We start from the raw sequence: 26,116 nt of genomic DNA on the forward strand, positions 1-26,116 counted from the left end.
TCAACTGAGAGGAGACCGAGATAAGCTTGGATAAGGCCGTATGCTCCATCAATTTCTGCACCACACGGTCCACATCGGTGTCGGAGAGGGGCCTGGAAGAACGAGTCGAAGGGATCGAAGACGGAGCCGACCTCAACAGAGTCGGTGGAGGGAGCTCCGTCACCGGTTCCAAGACTCGAGGCTCGAAACTGCCAACAGTTGAACACTCGGCCCCAAGTCTGTGGAACCGTGATGTAACTTTACCGGAAGAGCTGGGAGCCGATGACTGGGCCGCCCGCGTCTTCGATTCCTTCGAGGATTTGGATGCCTGGTCTGAAGCATCCAGAGCCTCCTGGAAAGAGGGTTTCAATAAACCTCTGTCCATCAGTTTCCTGCGCCTATCTGTCATGACCCTCCCACTAAAAGAGTGACAAATAGAACAGTCCTCTTGTAAGTGGAGAGGGCCAAGGCAGTAGACACAGGAACTGTGGTTGTCCGTGACCGACATCTTTAGGCCACACTGGCAACGCGTTTAAATCCATATTTCATTTTCTCAGACATTTTGTAGTAAGAGAAAAAAAGTCAAGTCCAGTAACAGTCAATCCAGAGAAAAAAGGGTCAAATCCGGTAAATATGTCAGTCCGTTTGTCAATCCAAGTAGGGGTGGTAGGCCCCGAAAAACTCTATACCAGTTAAAAGAAGTTAAACTAAGTTAACGGTACCGAGAATTTCTCTCTACACACACACCATACACTAAATACAGTAACTAGTGATTTTAAACAAGATCTCCTGAAAATTTAACAAAAAGAAAGTTAAATCTTATCTGAAAACCCTCGAGCTAGCCTCCAGCGATGCGAATGCAGCAGCGGCAAACTAGATCTGGGGTAAAGGCAGAGGGGGATTGTGGGTATTAGATGTCCTCGAGCTTCTTCTCGATGCAGAGCTTGCAGTCGGCCGGCACGGAGCCGAGGATCGGCTCCGAACCCATGTGTAAGAACAAAGGCGAGATTGAACACTCTCACATTATGGTTTTCCAAGAAAGATACTTCAGCTCAGAAGAAGAAGCAGGCTCACAGGGCAGAAGAATAATTTTGGACATGATTAGATTTAAGTTCCAGGGAGTAGTAGGACATCTGATCGGTGGTTTTAAGTGCAATGTACCTTTCAAAAAGCCTTAGCCAGCTTATGAGACATGATACCATTTTCGGATGCACCTAAATGAAAATTAGAAATTGCAGCGAGTTGGGCTCGAATGGTTGCTGCTGCAGCTCCTTCATTGAACAGTTTCGTTAGGAATTCCAGTATATCTGATATAGACGCCAGGAAAGAATCAATGTTATTCTGATGTGCCCAGATGGAAAACCTTTTCCACTTACTGAGGTAAAGTTTCCTAGTCAAAGATTTGAGTCGACAATAGTATATGTCGTGCTTCTTCTGATAAATTCTGGAACCTGGCTATTCTGGGAATTGGAGCAGCCAAGCTGTCAGTTTGATGGACTGAAGAGAGGGATGAAGAGCTCCTGACGAGTGGGTCAACAGATCCGGCACTGGGTCTAGAATCCAAGGCTCTTCTAGCATATGAGGTTTCAGAAAGGGGAACCAAATTTGATGAGGCCAATATGGGGCAATTAAGATACGTGTCCTGCCCAGAAGACTGGCTTTCTGCAATACTTTGGGAATCAGTGGAAAGGGAGGAAAAGCATAAATGAGTCCCGGAGGCCAATCATGGACAAGTGCGTCCCTCAGAGATTGTCCTTGTTGAGGAATCAGGGCAAAGTAGTTGCTGCACTTGGTGTCTGTGGAGGTGGCAAAAGGGTTGTAGCAAGGCTGGCCGCATCTGAGGAAAATCATTTCCACTATTTCGTTCTTGAGAGACCACTTGTGAGGTACCAGAATAGCTCTGCTGAGTCTGTCGGCTATGACGTTGGATCTCCCCAGGACGTGTGTTGCAATCAGAAAATGATGGGTGGACTCTGCCCAATTCCACAATCTCAGAGTCTCTCGACACAGGGGGTAGGATTTGGTTCCTCCTTGTTTATGTACCTGACTACTGACATGTTGTCCGACTGGATTGCAATTGTGCCATGGGGAACAGAGTCTTTAAAGGCCTGCAAAGCTAGAAGGACAGCTCTCATCTCCAGGACATTTATGTGCAAATGAGCCTCATGAGCCTGCCAAGTACCCTGGGCTGTCCGTCCCTGATAATGCCCCCCCACCCAATCAAGAAGGCATCCGTGGTTACCATTGCTACTGGAGAGGGGAAAACAAATGGGTGGCCCATAGTCACCGTCTCTGACATTAGCCACCAGCAAAGGTCATTCTTGCACGAGTCAGTAATCAAAACCAGATGATTCAAGGGTAATTCCTGAAATGTCCATTGCGTGAAAAGCAGCTACTGAAGAATGCGCATGTGAGACCTTGCAAGGGGTATTGCAATAATCGCTGCTGCCATAGTGCCAAGCAGTTTGAGAATCTGTAATGCTGGTGCTTTTCATTTTGACAGGAGGTCCACAATCTATTGTTGGAGGACAATCGCTCTTTCGGGAGGGAGCTTCAGGGACATGCTGACCATGTCTAAGTCTGCTCCTATAAAGACTGTATGCTGTGATAGCAATAAGGCAGACTTTTCTAAATTTATCGTAATGCCCAGCTGTGAACATAGATCTATGGCAGCGTCCCTTGCCTGAATAAGCTGATGCCTGGTGGGGGCGGTGAGGAGCCAGTTGTCCAAGTAAGGAAACACCTGGATTTCTGAATGTCTCAAGTGAGCCATGACCACTGCCATGCATTTGGGGAACACTCTGGGGACTGTAGTGAGACCAAAGGGCACAGCCCAAAACTGGAAGTGACTGGCTCTCAGCCAGAAGCACGGATGATCCCTGGATGGCCTGGCCATTTTGATATGGTAGTACACATCCTGCAGATCTATGGAGCACATCCAATCATCCTTCCCTAGAAATGGGAGAATGGACTGAAGTGTGACCATCTGGAACTTTGTCTTCACCACATATCTGTTGAGTCTGCTGAGGTCCAGAATAGGTCTCCAGTCCCCTGTCTTCTTTGGTACCATAAAGAACCTTGAGTAAGTTCTGGATCCTAGCTGGTCTGCTGGGACTGGTTGGAAGACTCTTTTTTGCAATAGTTTATGGACCTCTAAGGATGCTGCATCTCATAGACTGAGTGGAATGTCTGGAAATCCTTTTGTTGGTCTGGGGTGAGTGTGAAAGGGGATGGAATATCCTCGGGATATAACATTTTGTACCCAACGGTCTTATGAGATATTTAGCCAGGTGCCTAGGTACAAAGAGCAGGACAGTCAGGTCTCCTTTCAGGAGCGTTGACAGGGTTTCCCAAGGAACTGATCCCTGTCACCCTGGTTCTGCAGACCCTCTCTGCCACGTGTGTGTCGTCTTCTTCCATTGGCTCCCCCTCTGCCCCTAGAGGAGGCTTCACCTTGTGAGTTTGGAAAGGCTCCTTGGGTCTTACGGAACCACATTTTCCCACCCCGTTGACCTTTGGGATAAGGTCTAGAAGGGGTAGAAAAACAGACTCCAATGGCAGATAGAGTCTTACCGTCTTGCTCATATCTGGTGAGGGTCTCTTTATCTTTTGGTCCAAATAAGGATGAACCATTGAAAGAGGCATTCACAAATGACAACTTAAAAGGTTCCACAAAAGAGCATAAGTGCATCCAGGAATGTCTCCATAGAGCAATTCCTGTACCCGCAGCCCTACTCGTTCCATCAGCTGCATAATACATGAGGCGCATGGATGAGTTTATGATGGAATTGAGAGTAGCAAGCTGAGACATCACCTTGTCCACCAGAGTCAGCTACTGCACCCTGGAGAGTACGTCCAAGCTCCTTGAGGAGATCTCTCCGTAGACGTGTGAAGTGGGTCAGGTAGTTCAATGATCTAAGTGCAAAGATCACAGAACTGAACATGCGCTTCCCGAATCTGTCCATTCATCCTGGACTCTCTATTAGGATGGACAGACATAGAAGCCTCCAACATTTCTTTTTTAGTGGCTGCCACCACCACCATGGAATCAACAGGTATAGATTGAGACAAAAAAGCCTTATCACGGGGTGCTGAAATGTACTTGTTTGGCCTTTTAGGAGCAGGCTCCATAGAATCTGGTGACTCCCACGCCCTTCGAGATAAAAGATCCATCAACTCATCGAAGGGCAGAGACACGCAAGAGGTGGAGGGCCAGGACCTGAAAGACTTCAGGAGCACCGATTCATCCTCAGTAGGGTTTTGGGCTGCCAGTCCCCTCTCTGTTTAAGGATCTCAAGGATATCCCTGAAGGAAACAGCCTCAGAGGGAAACCTTGGGGACCCTTCCGATTCCTCCAAATCGGTGTCTGGCGTGATGGATTCCTGAGGGGAATCCAGATGTCTCCTCTTACATAATCTCTTCCAAGGGACCTCCTCAGTGGGAATCTCTGGGAAGGCTCAGAAGAGCGGGGTTCCCCCAAAGTGGCATCCTGAGGCTCTGGTTCCCTGCGCTTATGGTGAACATATCGAAGCGGAGAAGAAGCAGGCGCCTTCCAGGAGGAGGTGACCATATCAGAGGTTGTGGAAGTCGGAGGGGACAAAGCCCTCCTCATGGCATCGAAGGCCCCACAGGTCTGATGCAAGGAAGCACCCGGGTCCAAAGACACCGAGGACTCCTCCCGCACCAGAACTGCGGCTCAGAGCCTGAGGTAGGAGTTAAATTCATCCTTGCAGAAGCCCCAAGAGGAAGAGTTGGAACTGACGTATTGGTTCAACCCCCCCCCCCACCTCGGAACCAACTGGAGAGTGTCGGCTCCCAGATTCCACCATCGGAGCAGAGGATATCAGAGAAGTTGGTGCCGACAGTTCAGAGGTGAGTGTCGGCACCGACAGCTCCACCAATGGCTGACTGGCCACCTTCATCTCCAAAGTCTCGGTTCGAGTCGGAGGAGGAGCAACAACAACAATAGGAGAGGACTTTGTTGGTTTCCGAAGCTGCTAGAGTTGAAACCAACAGAATTTTTGCAAGCACTGGGTCCTGTAGAAGTCTCCACACCACTTGGTCCCTGTCTGAATCAGAGAGTCTGGAAGCTCGAGAGGAGACCATCGACAGAGCCAGTGACCCCAGAATCGGGGACCTCACGGTAGGAGATACCGGTTCCAAAGCTGGAGACCGGCTCCTACCAGCAACCTGAACGGTCGGTTCCAATGGCACTGAAGCCAAGACTATAGCCTTCTTAGATGTCTTCGGGACTGAAGAGCCCTTCGCAGCTGAACCACATTACGAGGCAGGAGAAGATGGTTTTGGTTGACTGGAAGCAGAATCCAAATCCGTTTGGAAGGCTGACTTAATTAAGCCCCTTTCTACCAGCTTATGCTTCCTTTCAGCTAATACCCTGGAGCTTAAACCATGACAAATGGAGCAAACCTCCTGTAAGTGTACCTCACCCAAACAGTACACACATGTGGAATGACCATCTGTGATTGACATTTTTTGACTGCATTTGGGACACCTTTTAAATCACGATTCAGCCTCCTCTGACATTTTAGCTAAAATTAACTAGAGCTATATCCAAAATATATATATATATATATATATATATATATATATATATATATATATATATATATATATGCCTTAACTGGCTAAGAGAAAGACGAGACAGCAATAAACTACTAATATAAGCCTAACCGGCTAACTGTATAAGAAAAAGTCTCACAGGCTGAAAAAACAAAAAAAGCCAAGAAAACAGGCAAGAACCTAACCAGCTTATAAAGAAAAAATGCAGAAAACTGCAGCGAGCCTAACCAGGCTGGGAAAGAGCTACTGTACTATCAACAAAAGGCCAACGGCCAACTTGAATAACAGGGCCACGCCCAAAACTATTCTAACACTAGTGAAAAAAGAAACTATCCAACAGGATACAAGTCCAAAACAGACAACAAGCAAAGCAATATAGTACTAATACCTAAAACATAACAACTGTGACAATAAAGAAGAAACTTCAAGAGAACACAACTTATCTATCCAAAAACGGGCAAGAGCTGTAAAGAACACCCAATCAGTTGCAGGGCAAACTAGATCTGGGGAATGTAGTGGTGCACTGTGGGATAGAGCTTTGGCCTTGAGCTGTTAGAGACCTCGAGCTTTGCTATTTCGCTAAATTGGAGCAGATGATCGGCTCCGAATCCATCAATAAGAATGAAGGCGAGATTGAACAACTTCACATCCTTATTTTTGCTGTGTGCTCTTAAATGTTTGAGTTGTCTGTTGCACTTAATACTCCTTGTTAGTAGCCTAATTAAGTTTATCTGTTACTGTAAGCATTTTAAGCTTTAGTCTTAGCACTTGCGCTTCAGGTGAGTTACTTTACATTTAAGAAGGTTCTTGTGGTCTACACTCTTGTGGACAAACCCTTAACAAAACCTTCTCTCCATAAAGTTCTGCATATCATTGCTAGAATTTCCTTGTGTTCTGACTGAGTGTGCTTCTGAAACAATCTGTAAATATAGAGATGACAAGTATATTTTTTGGCACTTTTTAACTGTTCAGTGTTCTGCACTGTCTTAATTTTTGCTTGACTGAATTATTTATATATTTGCTGGTATCATTTTCTGATACTCAAAGTGCCTCCATTTTGATTTTTCCTAATTTATTGCTTTCTGCACTTGTTTTAGTTGTTTTTTAATGTAATTGCATTTACTTAAACTGTATTTGCTTTAATATTGCTACACATTCAAGTGTGCTAGCTTGCACTACATTTGAATTGTTTTTACTGCTGTTTTAGCTGCTTTTCTGTAAAAAAAAAAAAAAAAAAAAAAAAAAAAAAAATTCTAAGCTTGTTTCCCCGCTTCCCTATAACTAGTCTAGTCCAGATACAGATTTGCTGTATCCAGGACTGTTTGTAAGCTTTTGAGCCCCCCCACAAGTCTTTCTGCATTGGAGAGAAGCCTTCTAGCTTAAAAATCAACAGAACATGCTGGAGGGACAGGTTCCTCACCCAGGGACTGCCCATGCTCTGGAATAGACTTCCCATACATGCAAAGCAGAGCACCTCGCTGTCCCTCTTCAAGAGAAATGTTGATGAGTGGATGGGTAATAGAAAGTTCACCCTGGGGATCACTCCAGTGGCTCTACTTGATAGAGGCACTGGGAACTAACGCTGGGTGGCACGATGCCAGGGCACTAATATGAGCTATGCTTGTAAAGGCTCCAGAGCCATTAGCCTAGTGCACACCTAAGAACCTATGAATTCTCTCCCCTTTTAGTGTGTTTCCTTTTTAATGTTTTTCCCAATTACATATTCAGTTTTCAAAGTATATTTCTGACTAACAGAAAAAATACAGAAGAGAAGAGAAAAGATGTTAAAGCATTTAACTTTGTATGTGCTAAAAATGTTCTCAAATATTTTCCCTTTCTATCTAGAGATTTCTTATTAAATTTAGAACTATGTCTAGAATTATTAGAGTTATAATTCTCTATCTGCCTAAAAAGATACTACAAACAGAAGTCCTCTAGAGAAATCTAATATTCAGAAAAAGTACATGTTGGTAACTTTCTCTTCAGATATATGGTTAATGACAAAAATAAACCAAAAACATCAGTCTCTCACAACAAAACCAAAATAATGGAAAATGTATAATTTCTGCTGCCAAGGTTAAGGCCTAGGAGTTACTGGGATGCTAGCAAAACTTGCACAAAAATACTGAAACAGGTTCAAGATGAAGTGCTTTATGCACATTAGATTAAGCTAGGCTTTATCTAATGGATGCAGCTCCAAACTGAATTCCTATGCAGCCTGTGGGATATACTACTGTGGACAAAATCAAACAAGAGGAGACTGAGGTCCACTTTAGAGTAATGCCCATACAAATGTAATCCCTCAACTCTGATCCTTATAATTCTGCAACTTAGAGCCTTTCTACATCTTGCAAGCATTTATTTTACCTTCAGGACTCTCTTTTAGTAACTTTGGTCACCTTATTATTAATTTGAATTCGGCTTACACCCTTAAAAGATTTTGCCTAAATGTCAGAGCTATCACTGCTAAAATCCAGATCAGATCTAGGAAATGCAACTAGAATTGTAAAAAAAATGTGAAAAATATTTAAAGAGGTAATACCGAATCAGCAGACACTACTCAAGTGATGATACTAGCTCAGAAAAGAATAGTGTATAATATACTTTCCATAAAGGAAGATGATCAAACTGTCCTTGCCCTCACAATCCATTCATAACATAATAATTTATTCATCTTCTAAGGACAGTCTTAGCTGTGAATTTTTCCACATCAGTACCACACAAATAGTACTGCTGGACTAAGCAGAGTGAGGCATACATGTCATTTAATTTAGCATAACTTAACCACTAGCAAATGGAACACCCTGACTCCCAAGCAAATTTGTCTGTGAGAAATCATTTGCATCACCAAAAATCTTTGATGTCTCTGAGAACCAGCATTTAGACCCACCCATGGCTAATAGTGAGCCAGGTAAGGTTAGTCTCTGTCACAACATCTAACTTAGAGTATAAAAATAAGGAAGATGCTGTAATGGTGACCCCAGTGCTCACCTATATATCTAGCTGCAAAACCTATGGTAAACTAGTCAAGATACATGCTGCCATAGGCTTTGACCTTAATGATGTTTTGATCACACTGTTAGCCAAACACTGTGTATCTGGTTAATTAAGGGTTTTACTAACCATTCAACCAGGAACTAAAAACATGTGGCTGCCCACTTAGCAGACGAATTGAACAACAGAATACACTAAAAACTATTAAAGCTGACAAGGAGCAATAAGGTGATAGGGTATCCAGACTATGAAGATATGGATGATTCATTAATCTGCTCTCATTCTCTGTGCTCCATGTAACATCACCTTACTGTTTTACCCATGTATACCTCGTGGCCGTTACTTTTAACAGTTGGAATATGGTGCTATAAATCCAAAGATGAGGTTGAGGCCCAATATAACATCCACTGGAGTTTCCTTGATAAAACTATTTAATTTATGCTTTGCAAAAGGGTAGACAGTACAGTACAGTATACAACTCCCTGAAAAACAGCCAGTACAGACTGTCTGGAAAAGGTAGCGAAAGCTGTAGCACTCCTTGTTGAGTAAGCTCTTATGGACCAGTGAGCTATTTTGTCTACAAAATCAGAACAAAAACTTGTAAGGCTAAAAATCTAGTTTAAAATGGTTTGTTCAACAGGAACACCCAAACTGTTATTTGCAAAGTAGGCAAAAATTTGGGAAGACTTTTTTAAATTTTGAATCATAAAGATATGTGTAATAACTTGTCTTCTAGGATCCAGTTGGTATAACATCCTCTCTCTTTGATTCAGCAGATAAGGACAAAATGAAGGAAAGAAAGAAACCATACCTTCCAGTTCAAAGTAATATCCCTTATACATTTTGACATACAGAAAGGAGTATGAGCTAATACTGCCCTTTCTTTATTATACACAATATAAAGTTTAGAATACATGCAAGCCTGCAAATCTAGTACTCTTTTAGCTCTAAAACCATGACAAGGGGTACAGTTTCCCAAAACAAAAGCTTATAGGTCTGAGATGAAAATAGTATGTTTCTTGAACAACTAATTCTAGGTTGTCTATGCTACAACAATTTATATCTTTGCTTTTTACAAATAATGCACTATTCACCATAATAACACTTGAAGAAATTTAACACATAAAACACAGCACTTCTGCTCTATGTCTAATGCAGTACACAAAACTAATACAACAGCAAAAATAATAAAAATATATTGAAGCAAGAGTTTCGATTGAATGAAGAGAAATAAACTCCAGAACAGATATTTGAGCGCATTTTCATTCTTTATTGTATAAGAACTTCTTCAGAAATAAATCTTTTACAAATAATGGTCATGTAGTGGTACTGATAAGTCTTTCCACTTTACTTCTGTGAGACTACAAATAGCTTGCTGTGGGCACTAGGATACTTTTCAAAGTAACTATTTGAAATATTGGTTTTCAGAATGTCAAGTACTGAAATGTGGTGACTGAATAGCCAAAAATCTGGATTTACATATATTAAGTCTGAGATTGCCATTTCTCAGAATATTCCATTTTTTCTGAGGTATGGCAATCTTGGAATTTGGTTTATATAACTTCGGCAGGGGGAGTGGTACATGCAAAAAAACAAATTTAAAGGAAAAGAGACATGTTACATATTCACTCTTCTGCATTTCTTGTCTTTTTTTCCAACTTGTCAGGATTTGACATTCTATGTCTTGACATTTTAATAGGGAGCCCAACTTCTGTTGATGCCTAATTGTTGTTGTTCCAGGTTTTAATTTTTCCAAAAAAATGATTTTCATTTTTTGAGAACTGTAAAGCTGTAAAGGCATTTCCTGTTACTCCCTTGAGCAATTTTTTAATAAACTGCAGTGCTACACCCTCTAATGTCGATAAAAAACTCTTTCATATATATTTAAAGCTCCAAAATTTATAGGTAAAATTAAGCATTTTAACAACTGTCAGTATCATACTGTGCTCCAAGACAAAAACTGATTATCAATAAATCCTTAAAGCGATATTTGACTATCACAATCATACTTATTCACTTACTTCAGTAGGGAAGTCACTGCATAAAAAATATCTTAAAAATGGCAATATTCAACAGTTATTTCATGGTGACCAGTAAGAAGTTTGAGACTCAACGCTGCAAGTCCTGAAACTCCAAAATATTATCTGTAAATCTTCTAAAATACCACTGCAACGTGAAACTTGCTGTTACACACTGATTTTTTTTTTTTGTGTGTGTGTGTGTATTGGGGGTAAGCTGCCCTGCAACCACTGACATGGGGAAGCTGCAGTCTAAGTCTACACACCTTTGCTACTTACATATACCTTGTTAAAGTCTCACCTCTAAGATAAAGTAATTATAGCACTGGTATTTACATTCCAGTTATCAAGTTTAAATTGTCACAGTGCCAAGGAGTACACTTATGATCCTCAAAAATATAACATGGAGCCCTATTACAGTACAGTATAAAAATTAGTAAACCTTAAATACTTATCAAAAGGAAAATACCCCAAATGACTGAAACACTATTCCTGCACAGAAAACACAATTAAGTAGTGATCATTAACCTATAAGTTATTGAGTGTAAACTAGATGAAGGTTCAACTTTGGGAAATCTGAGTTTACCAAAGGAAATCACTGCCAGTGCAGTTTATATTTATATGCTGAGAATAATATGCTGAACGAGGTGTTTTCTTCATGGTACTGTGACAGTGGAATTGGTATATTTCATTAAGGATATATAAAAGTGTAGGAAGCTTGCCCCCACCCCCCACTGCAACACTGCGAAACATACTTTTTATAGATCTTAGAATGGATTGAAAGTTTGACCACTTTTTCATCTTGTAACTTCAGTAAGCATGCTTAACAAATTAACAGTTTCACAACAGTGACAGGAGCTAAAAATGGCATGAGGGAACACTTCTATATGGGGTATAATCCACCTGGTGATGGAATGACAGCAGTATGAGACCAGAATTACCCTCAGATAATAAGATATCAGGCAGTTTGCAAATCAAGTTGCATATCAAGAGACATGAGAATACAGCATAATTGTTAAAACACTGCTGACAAGAATCCTACATGTACATGCTCCATCAACAAGCATCACTGCCACAACTTCAGTCAAATCACCAGCTGATGTCAACTATAATCCATATCTACAATCTTCTTATTATCAATATAATACTCAATCTCCATACACAGACAAATACATGGCTGTGGAAAAGTAAGTCATAAGATCCAGCACAGATTAAACACATCTTTATTATGCTGCTGTAAAGAAATATAAAGCTAGAATAAAATTCATATTTTCCATTGATATGCAGGATTGCAAAGGTGTACAGAACAGAATATAGTATTATTGGTTATGTTTCACTTACATGTACATGTTTGCATATGAAGACAATTTATTGAACTGAGAATGTGCAAACAGTGTACATGTGTTTACCAATCATGGCCTCGGTGGTATGGCTGAAGAGTTTCGATGTTACTGTGACAATTTGCCAGCACTTAGAAAAGGTTTGCCTAATATATCATACTTCCCTACTTTTGATGCTAACACAGTGTTGACAAGTATATTTTTTGTAACTGATAAAAGCACATGTGCGTATGTGCAAAGACACACACACACACATATACATATATATCTATATCTATCTAGTTATATGTGTGTGTGTGTGTGTGTGTATATATATATATATATATATATATATATATATATATATATATATATATATATATATATATATATATAAAGAGAGAGATATTAAATATATCACACACATAAATACGTGTTTATGCATCTGTGTGTGTGTGTGTGTGTGTGTGTGTGTGTGTGTGTGTGTGTGTGTGTGTGTGGTTGCCATTCAAATGGTTAATAAGTTATTGCACAAGTTTTATTTCTGTAAAGAACAGTGACCACACAAATAAGTTAATACTCATTTTCTTATAGGTTCATAGGTTCATACTAGGCTATCTACCCTAGGGCATTTATAAGCCTAGCCAGAATGTGTTTGGCTTTCGCCACCTATTTTAAATTTATTTTCTATGCCCTTTTTCGAGGTTAGTATACTGTGCCTCTGTCTAACAATGACACAGAAGTGATACCCGGGGTAAACCTACGATCTCCCATCCACTCATCAAGATTCCTCTTGAAGAGAGTCAATGAGGGACTCTGCCTAACCTGGACTGGGATTTTATTCCAGAGTGAAAGGAGCCTCTGGGTTATGAATCTGTCCCTCCAGCATGTCCTATTTATTTCAGTGCTGAGGTTCAAGTCTCTCGAGCGCGTAGCTCGATGGGATTTGGATTTTCTGAGGTGCAGCATGTCCATTAATTCCGGGTTGGACATGGCTTTATACGTCAGGCTCAGATCGCCTCTGAACAGGTGGTATGCCACTGAGTAGAGCTGGAGTTTCTTTAACCGGGCAGCATATGGCATCTGTTTGAGCCCTTTGATCCTCTTGGTGAGGTACTTTTGGGGTCTTTCCAGTTGCTGCAGGTGTCTGGTAAGGTACATCCCAAAAGGGGCATTGTACTGAATTATGGGCCTGATGAGGGATGAGTAAAGAGGCACGATGACCTCCCCTGATCTAGATGTGAATCCCTTCATGATTAGGTGGGCTATATAAAATGTTTTTCTAACCACTTTGGCCATGTGGTTGTCAAATGAGAGACTGCTATCAACTTGGGTCCCCGGGTCCCTAATTACTTCTTCTGTACTTAATGGATTACCACCTATGTGGTAATTTGTGGGCACTTTGTTTTTGCCAAAGGGAATGACTATACACTTTTTGGCATTTAGCTTGAGGCCATGGCTCTGGCACCAGTTGTCTGTTTCTATGAGGCCCTTTTGGAGGATGCTTGTGTCGGCTGGAGAGTCGATTATGGTGCCCAGTTTGCAGTCATCTGCGAACTTGGTCAGCCACAGTCCTTCCGTGTTGGCCTGTACCTCCAAGAAATATATACCGAACAAGAGACGTCCCAGGATTGAGCCTTGTGGGACACCACTTGTAACTGGTTTGGAGTCTGACATGGCTCCAGCAATTCTAACCATGTGGGTTCTGTCCTTGAGCCAGTTTGCAATCCATCTAGTGACATAGGGGTTTATATTTAAGCTGGTGAGCTTATCTATAATGCCCGAGTGGGGTATTGTATCGAAGGCTTTTGCGAGGTCCAGGTAGGCTGTGTGGACCACCTTCCCCTCGTCAATGGCCTTGGTGACTGTTTCAAAGAAATCAACCAGGTTTAAGAGGCAGGATCTGCCCTTAACAAAGCCGAACTGGGTAGGATCCAGTGTCTGTAGGTCCCCAATATCTTTATTTATGAGGTCCATGATGATCCTTTCCATAGCTTTGCAGACCAAGCTAGTCAGGCTTATGGGGCGATAGTTTCCAGGATCCGTTGAGGGACCACCTTTATGGAGAGGGACCACTGTTGCTGTACGCCACTCTTTGGGCACATATCCTGTAGTAAGGCTGAGATTGAACAGTAGTTTTATGTTTGGGTTTAGCTCTTCTTGGAGTTCATGTAGGACGCAGCCCGGGACACCGTCTGGTCCCATTGATGCTGTGTTTTTTGCTTTGGAGAGGGCGGCTCTTACCTGAGCATCTGAGATGTCAGGGGGGCAGCACTCTGCTGGGATAGATATTTGCCCTTTTGGTAGGGAGGGGGGGGAGAAGTTTGCGCTGAACCTGTCAACTAGATGTTGGCAATATCTGTGGGTTCAGTGTATTTTTTGTCATTTTGGACTAATTCTGAGCATATCTGGGAATTACCACCCAGGTTCCTAACATAACTAAAGAAAGCCTTGTGTTTATCCTTAGTGTCCTGTGCAATTTTTCTCTCGAAGCTGGCCTTAGACAATTTTATGAGTGCCCGTAGTTTTTTGCTAATACAGATCAGTGATGCCTTCCCTTTTTGGGATTTTTCTCTATCATTTAGTAGCTTCCTCCTTCTATTGTATAGTTTGTTTATGGCTGGGGTCCACCAGACAGGACGTCTGCCTTTGGAGGATTGGGCCTTGGTTTTATTTGGGATCGCATGATCCATGCATTCCTGAAGGTGTTCATAGAATGCGTTTATAAAGGATTCTGCGTTCTGGGCCGTATTTTCCACAGGCCCGGGGGCTTTGAAGGATTCCACCTCGGTTTTGAGGAGTGTGAAATTTGCTTTAAAGAAGTTTTTCACTGTGGTTTTCTGGGCAGGGGGTGCGGTCGGGATGTGAATATCCAGTGAGATTAGTTTATGGTCTGATCTTACCAGTGAGGGATACACTTCTGGCCTGGAGCATAGAGTCCCCATGTTGGTGATGATCAGGTCCAGTATGTTTTCCCCTCTTGTGGGAGTGGTAACAAGTTGTTCCATAGCATTTGAGTTTGAACAACATATGGCTGAATTGAAGTTTTATACAGTGCAGGTAATTTAGAGTATGTAGGAAAATGAATCTTTCTTATTTGCAGTGGTGATGGACAGGTAGACAGACGAGATCAGACAGGAGTCCCCATGGACTATGATGTTTGCAGATGACATTGTGATATGTAGTGAGAGTAGGGAACAGGTTGAGAAGACCCTGGAGAGGTAGAGATATGCTCTAGAGAGGAGAGGAATGAAGGTCAGCAGGACTAAGACAGAATATATGTGTGTGAATGAGAGGGAGGATAAAGGAATGGTGAGGATGCAGGGAGTAGAGTTGGCAAAGGTGGATGAGTTTAAATACTCGGGATCAACAGTTCAGAGTAATGGTGAGTGTGGAAGAGAGGTGAAGAAGAGAGTACAGGCAGGGTGGAGTGCATGGAGAAGAGTGTCAGGAGTGATTTGTGATAGACGAGTACCAGTAAAAGTGAAAGGGAAGGTCTACAAGAGGGTAGTGAGACCAGCTATGTTATTTGGGTTGGAGACAGTGGCATTGACAAAAAGGCAGGAGTCAGAGATGGATGTGGCAGACGTGATGATGTTAAGATTTGCACTGGTTGTGACAAGTGTAGACAGGATTAGGAATAAGTATATTAGAGGGTCAGCCCACATCAGACGGTTTGGAGACAAAGCCAGAGAGGCGAGATTGAGTTGGATTGGACATGTGCTGAGGAGGGATGCTGGGTTCATAGGTTCATACTAGACTATCTGCCCTGGGGCATTTATAAGCCTAGCCCGATTGTGTTTGGATTACGCCACCCCTTGATTTGAGTATACTGTGCCCTTTTTAAAGTTTAGTTTACTGTGCCTCTGTCTAATAGTGACATGGAAGTAATCCCCGGGACAAACCTACGATTCCCCATCCACTCATCAAGATTCTTCTTGAAGAGAGTCAGTGAGGTGCTCTGCCTAACATGAATTGGAATTCTATTCCAGAGCGAAGGGAGCCTATGGGTTATGAATCTGTCCCTCCAGCATGTTCTATTTATTTCTGTGCTGAGGTTCAAGTCCCTCAAGCGAGTGGCTCTAAGGGATTTAGATTTACTGAGGTGCAGCATGTCCATTAACTCTGGGTTGGACATAGCTTTATATGTCAGGCAGAGATCGCCTCGAAGTAGGCGGTATGCAACTGAGTAGAGCTGGAGTTTTTTTAACCGAGCAGCATATGGCATCTGTTTGAGTCCCTTGATCCTCCTGGTGAGGTACTTTAGGGGTCTTTATAATTGCTGCAGGTGTCGGGTAAGGTACATCCCAAAGGGGGCATTGTATTCTATGACGGGCCTGATGAGGGATGAATAAAGGGGCACGATTACCTCTCTTGATCTAGATGTGAATCCTTTCAAGATGAGGTGGGCTATGTAGAAGGTCTTTCTAACCACTTTGGCAATGTGGTTGTCAAAGGAGAGATTGCTATCAACTTGGGTCCCCAGATCCCTAATTACTTTCTCTGTACTTAATGGGTTACCACCTATGTGGTAATTTGTGGGCACATTGTTTTTGCCAAAGGGTATGACTATACACTTTTTGGCATTTAGTTTTAGACCATGGCTCTGGCACCAGTTATCCGTCTCTGCGAGACCTTTTTGAAGGATGTTTGTGTCAGCTGGAGAGTCGATTATGGCGCCCAGTTTGCAGTCATCTGTGAACTTGGTGAGCCATAGTCCTCCCACGTTGGCCTGTACCTCAGAAAAGTAAATACCGAACAAGAGAGGTCCCAGGACAGAACCTTGTGGGATGCCACTTGTGACCGGTTTCGAGTCTGACATGGCTCCAGCAACTCTGACTCTGTGGGTTCTGTCTTTGAAACAGTTTGCGACCCATCTTGTGACATAGGGGCTTATATTTAGGTTGGATAGCTTATCTATGATGCCCGAGTGGGGTATTGTGTCAAATGCCTTTATGAGGTCCAGATAGGCTGTGTGGACTACCTTCCCTTCATCTATGGCCTTGGTGACTGTTTCGAAGAAGTCGACCAGGTTGAAAAGGCAGGATCTGCCCTTGATGAAGCCAAATTGGGTAGGATCTAGTGTCTGTAGGTCCCCAATGTCTTTGTTTATGAGTTCCATGATGATCCTCTCCATAGCCTTGCAGACTAGGCTAGTCAGGCTTATGGGGTGATAGTTTCCAGGGTCCGTAGAGGCGCCACCTTTGTGGAGTGAGACCACTGTTGCTGTACGCCATTCTTTGGGCACATATCCTGTAGTGAGGCTGAGATTGTACAGCAGTTTTACTTGAGGGATTAGTTCTTCTTGGAGTTCATGTAGGATGCAACCCAGGACGCCATCTGGTCCCATGGAAGCAGTGTTTTTTGCTTTGGAGAGGGCGGCCTTCACCTGAGCATCAGAGATGTTTGGGGGGCTGCACTCTGCCGGGATAGATACTTGCTCTTTTGGGGGGGAGGGGGGGGAGTTTGCACTGAACCTGTTTGCCAGGATATTGGTGATGTCTGTGGGTTCAGTGTATTTTTTGTCGTTTAGAATCAACTCAGAACAAGTCTGGGAGTTGCATCCCAGGTTCCTAACATAATTGAAAAAAGCCTTATGATTGTCTTTAGTGTCCTGTGCAATTTTTATCTCGAAGCTGGCCTTGGAGGATTTTATTAGGGATCGTAATTTTTTGCTAGTACTGATCAGAGATGCCTTCCCTTTTAGGGATTTTGCTCTATCATGTAGTAGCTTCCTCCTTCTGTTGTACAGTTTATTTATGGCTGGGGTCCACCAGACTGGATGCCTGCCTTTGGATGATTGGGTCTTGATTTTGTTTGGGATAGCATGATCCATGCATTCCTGGAGATGTCCATAGAATGCGTTTATATAGGATTCTGCAGTTTGGGCCGTAGTTTCCACTGGCCCTGGGGCCTTGAAGGATTCCACTTCGGTTTTGAGAAGTGTGAAGTTCGCTTTTGAGACGTTTTTCACTGTGGTTTTCTGGGCTGGGGGTGGGGTCGGGATGTGGATATCCAGTGAAATTAATTTATGGTCTGATCTTACCAATGAGGGATATACTTCTGGTATGGAGCATAGAGTCCCCATGTTGGTAATGATCAGGCCTAGTATGTTTTCCCCTCTTGTGGGAGTGGTGACTAGTTGTTCCATAGCATTTGAGTTTATAAATTCCAGGAACCTTTGGGCTAAGGTGCTGGGGCTTGAGTAATGCTCCCAGTCTATGTTTGGGTAGTTGAAGTTGCCCAATATAATGGTGTTCGGAGAGATCTTCATGTACTCCAATGTTTTCAGGAAAGCCGATTGGGATTTCTGACTTTGAGAGGGTGGTCTGTAGGATGCTATAAACTGAAAAGCAGTCTTGCCCACTGTCAGTTGCACATGGATGGTCTCCGATACTTCGTGCAATGCCACTAACCTGGAGGTGTGGTTATCCTTGATAAATATGGAAACTCCCCCTCCTTTTGTGGTTCAGTCCGGGTTTTTGGGCCGAAAAGCATGATATGAGGTATAACCTGGTAGTGCTGGGGTGCTCTCTGGAGCCTTGAACCAGGTTTCTGTCACTGCACAGATATCGATGTTCTCCATACTGAGGAGAGCTTCGAGTGCGTGCATCTTGAGGTTAAGACTTCTGACGTTTAGCAGCATTATCCTTAGTTTCTGGTTCCTTGTGCTGTCTATGGAGGTGGGTTTGACTTTTGAGCCTTGCCCAATTGCCTAATATTGGGAAAAGGATGCTAAGGATAAAGCTGCCAGGTAAGAGGAAAAGAGGAAGGCCTAAGATAAGGTTTATGGATGTGGTGAGAGAGGACATGCAGGTGGTTGGTGTGACACAGCAAGATGTAGAGGACAGGAAGAAATGGAAACAAATGATCCGCTTTGACGACCCCTAATGGGAACAGCCAAAAGAAAAAGAAGAAGAAGGAAAATGAATGTTTGACTGAAAAGGCTGTTGCAAAAATGATTGTGTTATACCAGTTACTGTGTATGTGCAAGTGTCCATGTGTTAGGGTTAGAGTAAGGGTTAGGTAAATGGAGAGATTTAATATTCTGTAGGAGTACAGTTAGGGAACAGGTTTTATTAACAATGTGTAGGGTTGCATTTAGGGGCAGGAGTAGAGTTAGGGTTAGCAGACAAGCAAGGGTGGGCAGAGGGTGAATCCTGATTGCCACAACTAACATAGTTATGGCTTTCATACTGTGAATATATTGTGCATACTGTACAGTTTAGTACGTTCTGTATATTATTTATCACTGCTCTGCATAACTGAAGTAATTATGTAACAAGTCTTGAAGAACACAGAAATAACAAGAAAGAATAGTAGCTTATAGTGCCTGCAGTTTAGTATTACAAACTTACTTGAGGAAAGTAAGCAGTGTGGCATGCTGCCAGTGAAGCTGAAGAATGCGTTCTATTGGGTCAGAGGGCAAGGCCTGACTTGCAGTAATACCTGGAAGTAGCTCTCCACTCAAGTGTAACAGCATGTCATAAACTGTTCTTGTGTCTTTCTGAAGCTGATATCTGTAAGAAGATGTCTTTCTGGTTTGTGGAGTTGACATTTGTATTTTGCACACGGCTCTGAAAAATAAGTAATAACAAATCATGCTCAACAATCCAAAATATTTTTACTTGATGCTTAGGCTCTGCTCATGATAACAAATGGATAAATCTATGTAAAGAAAAAATAAAGCCTAGACAAATCGATCTTTCTGCTGTTTCATACTAAAAGTTGAAAAATTTCCATGCACTGTAGTAGCATGGTCATAATCTGGACAGTTGCTATATATAATGTCAGATTTTTGTCATATGTACATGCCATGTCTAAAAACTTTTAACATCAACAACATGGCAACAGATTTTTTTTTAATCTGGATTTGTTCCTAGTATACCACAAACCACAGTGAAATGTCAATGTTTCTGTTATATGTTAAGCAGAAGAAAGGCATATTTGTAGTCTGTGTGATCCATGCCATATCATTTAACATCTTGTGTTGTTGCCAGTCTATGAAGTATGTATGTAAAAAGAAACAGGTTCTTGTTCATTTCCTGTTTCAGCTTCCATGTTTTACTTTACAGAACTGCAAATAAACACTATTTATTTTTTTGGTAACAATAAACTGCTGACATATAGAACAGTTGCATTTTGAGGAAAAGTACCCCTTATGTGGGAGTGAGGTATAAGCAGTTCACTTATTCTGGGTTGCACATCTAAATGCTTTAAATGACAACTATGACAGAAAGAATGGTATTCAATTACCGCCTTAGATATTGTGGAACAGTAAACGGATGAGGTCCTTTAGGCCATCCAAACTGAATGAACCATTTCTGCACTGCAGTCAGAACCCTCTGACAGAAGAGTCCTTGTTCTGTGTCCTCATCAGGAAAAAGCAGAAGCCCCCATTTGTCCTTCACACCCTGACCTAGACTGACAGAATCAGAGCCATTTCTCTTTCCATTTAAAATGCCATCTGTGTAATCTGGGTCTAGAAAAAAGAACATTTGAAGACATTTAAACAGTACTTATACTCAGATAATCTTCAAATTCCATCAAAATATTATTAAGGTCATTATAACAATGCTTTTATCAATTATGGATGAAGATGGAGAGAAATCAAGTGTGTGTGCGTGTGTGTGTGTGTGTGTGTGTGTGTGTGTGTGTGTGTGTGTGTGTGTGTGTGTGTCTGTGTGTCTGTGTGTATGTCTTCCAACAGTGTAAACTGATGGTAGCCGAGCTATATTTAACAACATACTGTAACAGTATTCAATATGCTAACATTTTAAAATATTACTGCAGTTTGATTTTGTGTGCTTAGTAAAGAAACAAAAGTATAACTTTTAGTTATGTACTTACCATAACTTTAGATGTTTGGGATCCATCTCGCCTACATTCTGTACTGATGGGCTCGGAGCCGATCCCTCGGCTCCGACTCGGCACGCTATGCTATAGAGCGAGGCCTCTTATTGGCTGAGCTATTTCTTATCCCAGGATGCACCACCACTAATCCCCCAGATCTTGTTTGTCCGCATTCATGCACACATGCACAACTTGTTTATATAACATTGTTAGATGTTTCAAGATGAAACAACAGGATTCGGACCTTCTGATATCCTCTGATCTCCAAGTAAGGGGGAAGGAGGGTGGGTTATTAGGAATGTAGGCGAGATGGATCCCAAACATCTAAAGTTATGGTAAGTACATAACTAAAAGATGTTATGTGATCCTATCTCGCCTACATTCTGTACTGATGGGACAGCGTCCCTAGCACCTAAATCCTGGGTGGCTCATTGGAAAACACTCCTGAGCACTGTGGAACCAAATGAAGCTCGTCCTCTAGATGCCACATCCAATTTGTAGTGGGAAATGAAAGTGTGCGGGGAAGACCATGTAGCTGCAGCACAAATGTCACTAATGGCAAGCTTAGAATGAAATGCTATCGAAGTAGCCATAGCCCTTGTAGAATGAGCTTTGACAGAGGTGGTAAGTTCTTTGTTAGAATAAGAATAAGCTTGAGTAATACAGTCCCTGATCCATTTGGCAATAGTGACCTTTGTGACAGCTTTGCCCAATTTATTGTCTGCAAAGGATACAAACAACTGATCTGTTTTCCTTGTTTGTTTGGTCCTGTCTAAATAAAAACGCAACTGCCTGTGGACATCTAGTGTGTGTAATATGAATTCTGCTTTGTTAGAATATTTTGGAAAAAAGACTGGAAGTTCTAACGATTGTTGTAAGCAGAAACTGGAACAAACTTTAGGGACAAAGGAAGGATTTGGCCTTAGAGATACTCTGTCTTTGTGAAAAACCAAGTACGGGGGTTTTACTGACAAAGCTTGAAGCTCTGAAACTCTTTTGGCAGAAGTAATCTCCACCAGAAAAGCAGTTTTCCATGATAGAAACTTTAGATCACATGTAGCCGCCGGTTCAAAGGGGGAGGAAGTTAAGGCGCGTAACACCACATCGAGATCCCATGGAGGTGCAGGATGAGAAATCGGAGGTCTTAACAGAGCAGCACCTTTCAAGAAGGTCTTACACAATCTGTTGCTCATTAAAGGTGGGTTTATGGATTCGTGAAAATTGGAAATCGCTGCCAATTGGACCTTGATGGTAGAGACTGAAGAGCCTTGATTGAAAAGAGAAGTTAAAAATTTTAGTACTTCTGCCACGGGAATAGAGATGGGGTCCAGGCCCCGGAGTTGAGCCCAAATAGCAAATCTTTTCCATTTGCTAGAATACAGTTTCTTTGTAGCAGACTTATGGGCCAAAGATAATATGTGTACAACCTCTGGATCCAATGTATGACTCCTGACTATAGTCGGAAGAGGAGGAGCCATGCCGTCAATTTTAAGGTGTGCAGGGACTGGTGGAATAGTCCCGACTGATGAACCAAAAGGTCTGGGATCTGATCCAGGAACCATGGACCTTCCAGAGCATATTTCCGAAGAAAGGGAAACCATACTTGACGAGGCCAGTAAGGAGCAACTAAGATCATTTTGCTCCCCAAGAGAGATGCCTTTTGGATCACCCTGGGAAGGAGAGGAACTGGAGGAAAGGCATAAAGCAAGCCGGTGGGCCAAGGACGGGCTAGTGCGTCCATGGGGCTCTTCCCCGGAGTTGGGGTTAGAGAGAAGAACTCTTTGCACTTCGCATTTAGTGGAGTAGCGAAGAGGTCGCAACACGGAACTCCCCATTTGCTGAAAATCTGACTTGCAACTGTCATGTTCAGAGACCATTCGTGAGGAGAGAGGATGGTCCTGCTCAGTCTGTCGGCTATCACATTGGACTTGCCCGGGATATGAGTAGCCACTAGAAAGCGTTTGGTCGAGACTGCCCATTCCCAGACTCTCATGGCCTCTCTTCAAAGAGGATAGGATCTGGTTCCTCCCTGTTTGTTCAGGTACCAGACAACTGACATGTTGTCTGAGTGAACGGCAATTACGCCCTGAGGGAGATAATCGTGAAGGGCTTGAAGGGACAGAAGTACTGCCATCATTTCTAGGATGTTGATATGAAGTAGGGTCTCTTCCGGGTGCCATCTGCCTTGGACTGACCTGCCCAGGGAATGCCCCCCCCACCCCATCTGGGAGGCGTCCATGGTCAAAGTGGCCGCAGGAGGAGGAGGAACAAAGGGTCGTCCCTGATCCAAATTGGAGGGCACTAGCCACCAGCGAAGGTCCCGTTTGCATGTTTCCGTGATCCATATGAGGTGACTGAGAGGGAGTTCCTGAAAGGACCACTGAGCTGAAAGAAGCCACTGGAGAATTCTCATGTGCAACCTTGCCAAGGGGACTAGAAGAACCGTGGTGGACATGGACCCCAATAGCTGCAGGACCATCCTGGCTGGGGCTTTGGACCTGGGAAGTAAGGCTCGAACTTGAGTCTGTATGGTCTGTATTCTGTCTGTAGGTAGATAGACCCGCATTTGGTTTGAGTCTATCTCTACCCCTATGAATCTTATTCGTTGAGATGGCAGCAACACAGACTTTGGCCAATTGAAGGTGATTCCAAGGGAATTGCCCAGTGATATAGTGGCATGTAGGCTCCGCAGTAGTAGATGCTTGGAGGTGGCAGTTAGGAGCCAGTCGTCTAGATACGGAAACACCTGGAATCCTAGACTTCTCAGGTGAGCAGTCACGACTGCCAAGCACTTGGTGAACACCCTGGGGGCTGTGGTGAGACCAAAGGGCAGCAAGCGGAACTGAAAATGACTGCCTCCTAGGCTGAAGCGCAGATGTCTCCTGGATGCTTGATGTACCATGATATGGTAATAAGCGTCCTTGAGATCTATGGAGCACATCCAAACACCTTTCTCCAGCAATGGGAGAATGGTTTGTAGGGTGACCATTCGGAACTTGGACTTTCTGACTGAGCGGTTTCGGATGCTGAGGTCCAAAATGGGCCTCAAGTCCCCGGTCTTTTTTGGCACCAAAAAGAATCTTGAGTAAGTCCCTAATCTGATCTGGTCTGCGGGGACTGGTTGGATGACTCCTTTTTGCAGCAGCTTTGAAACTTCTGAGGCTGCAGTATCCCGTTGACTGGGTGGCGGGTCCGGGATTTTTTTGGACTGAGGTGGGGAGTGAGAGAAAGGGATGGTATAACCTCCGGCGATAATTCGAAGCACCCATCGGTCCTGAGAGATACCTTCCCAGGCTTTCAGGTGCTTCGAAAAACGACCCCCGACTGGCTCCAGAGCTGCACAGTCGGGCAATCCCTCAGGGACTGTGAAAGGCTGAAGAGCCACGAAAGGACTCGTGGTCTCCAGTGTTGCGAGGGCCTCTGCCGCCTCTGGGATGGCGTCTTCCGGAAGAATTTCCCCCTCCCCTGCCTCTGGAAGGGGGATCCTCCTGCTGAGAGGGGTAAGGCTTCTGAGATCTACGGAACCACATTTTCCCTCCTCTTTTAGCCTTGGGATAAGGCCGAAAGGGAGTGGAAAATCATGCCCCTATGGCAGTCAGAGTCTTACCCTCCTGTTCACAGCAGGTCAGTGTGTCCTTCACCTTGGGTCCAAACAGGGAGGACCCATCAAAGGGGGCTTCGGCGAAGGAAGACTCAAAGGCCTCCGCGAAATGACACAGGCGGAGCCAGGCTTGTCTCCGTAGAGCAATGCCTGTACTGCTTACTCGCCCCATCGGCCGCATAAGAAATGAGCCTCATGGACGAGTTTGAAATGGACGACAATGTAGCCAGCTGAGAGCCAACCGTCTGGGCCAGCTCCTCAGGCAGGTTACCCAAGAGGGTATCGGATAGTTCTTTAATCAGATCCCTCTGAAATCTAGTAAAGTGCGTAAGGTAGTTCAAGGACCTTAATGTAAAGGCCGCTGAACTTAGGGTGCGCTTTCCGTACCGATCCATGCTCCTAGACTCCTTATTAGGAGGATGGACGGATGTCGAAGCCTCTGCTACATCTTGCTGGGTAGCAGATGCCACCACCAAAGCATCTACAGCCACACCTTTAGTTAGAAACTCTTTTTTAGGGGGTGCCGAGAGGAACTTATTCGGATGAGCAGGCACCGGTTCCACAGAGTCTGGGTGTTCCCACGCCCTTCGACAGATCAAATCCAAGAGCTCATCGAAGGGCGGAGACACCCAGGAGGCGGTGGGCTGAGCCCCGAAGACCTTAAGGAACACCGACTCATCAGCAGAAGGAGGTTTGGACTGCCAGCCGCCTCGTTGTTTAAGGGCTTCCTGGATGTCTGCAAAGGAGACATCATCCGAGGACGACTTAGGGGACCCCTCTGCATCATCGAGATCAGTGTCTGATGTAAGAGACTCATCAGGGGAGCCAACGTGCTTCCTCTTGCACGATCTTTTCCTGGGGGGTTCTTCCAAAGAGGCTTCAGAAGGACCTCCAGGAGGGGGGGGGGACCCCAGTGGGGGTAACCTCAGGCCCCGGGGCTCCGCTGTCTAAGGACAGGGGGACTGCCAAAGACCCAGTCTTAGTATGCAGGGAAGGAGCTGGGGAGACCGTGGAGGTAGCCAAAAAAGATTTGGCTAACGCACTCCTCATAGCCCTGAAGGCGGGACCACCAGAATCCTGGGAGGGTCCCACCTCCGTGGCCACGACAGTGGACGGCACTCCCGCCGCCGACGCACCAAGAGGGAGACTTGGGACCGAAAACATCAATCCCGAAGCATCCCCCCCAGGGCCGAAGGAAGAAGTCCGTGTACTGAACTCCGACCCAAGAGCCGGAATTGGAGTAAGGATCGGGCCCGACCCTAAAACCTCCACCGGTTCCACCAGCACCGGCTCCAATGGTGCCGAGGCTGTTGGAGGAGGAACCATAGTAGGGAGGTGGACCATCGGCTCCGCCAATGGGCTGGAGCCGAAACTAGCTTTTGGAACACCGGAGACTGGAAGAGTCTTAGGAGCACCCTGTTGATGTCCGAATCAGACATCTTGGATGATCTGGAGGATACTGATCGGGTCCGAACCGATTTCTCCATCGGCTCCAAAGGACTAGGGGACCGGCTCCGAATGGATTCTACCACTATCGGCTCCGAGGGAGATCTCAAGGCAATTTCCCTTGGTGCCGATAAGGACTTCGCCCGGGGAAGAGTCTGAGCTGGTAACCCTCATCAGCTCCAATATCAGTGGAGCCGATGAAGGTGACCGCCTCGATGCCCCAGTCCTCGGCTCCAAACCAGAGGGGTCGAGGCTGGAGGCATCGAGGCAGACTTCGCCCTCGGCTCCGAAGTCCGTGGAGCCGATGGAGAAGTCTGCCTAGGTTT

General features: G+C 44.1%; 1 protein-coding gene across 1 annotated transcript in view; it reads right to left on the reverse strand.

Annotated features, from left to right (window-relative positions):
- The window catches only part of CFAP47 (cilia and flagella associated protein 47), a 7,413,452-nt gene that overhangs the window by 4,460,790 nt on the left and 2,926,546 nt on the right, over positions 1-26,116 (reverse strand). Inside the window, exons 28-29 of the mRNA XM_044071840.1 lie at positions 20,147-20,372; positions 19,249-19,467 (exon numbers count right to left, since the gene is read on the reverse strand). Coding sequence (XP_043927775.1) covers positions 19,249-19,467; positions 20,147-20,372 — 445 coding nt within the window. The remainder of the gene's footprint in view (positions 1-19,248; positions 19,468-20,146; positions 20,373-26,116) is intronic.

This window comes from Protopterus annectens, chromosome 5.part0, assembly GCF_019279795.1.
Source record: "Protopterus annectens isolate FY-2018-M chromosome 5.part0, PAN1.0, whole genome shotgun sequence".
Taxonomy (NCBI): Eukaryota; Metazoa; Chordata; order Ceratodontiformes; family Protopteridae; genus Protopterus; species Protopterus annectens.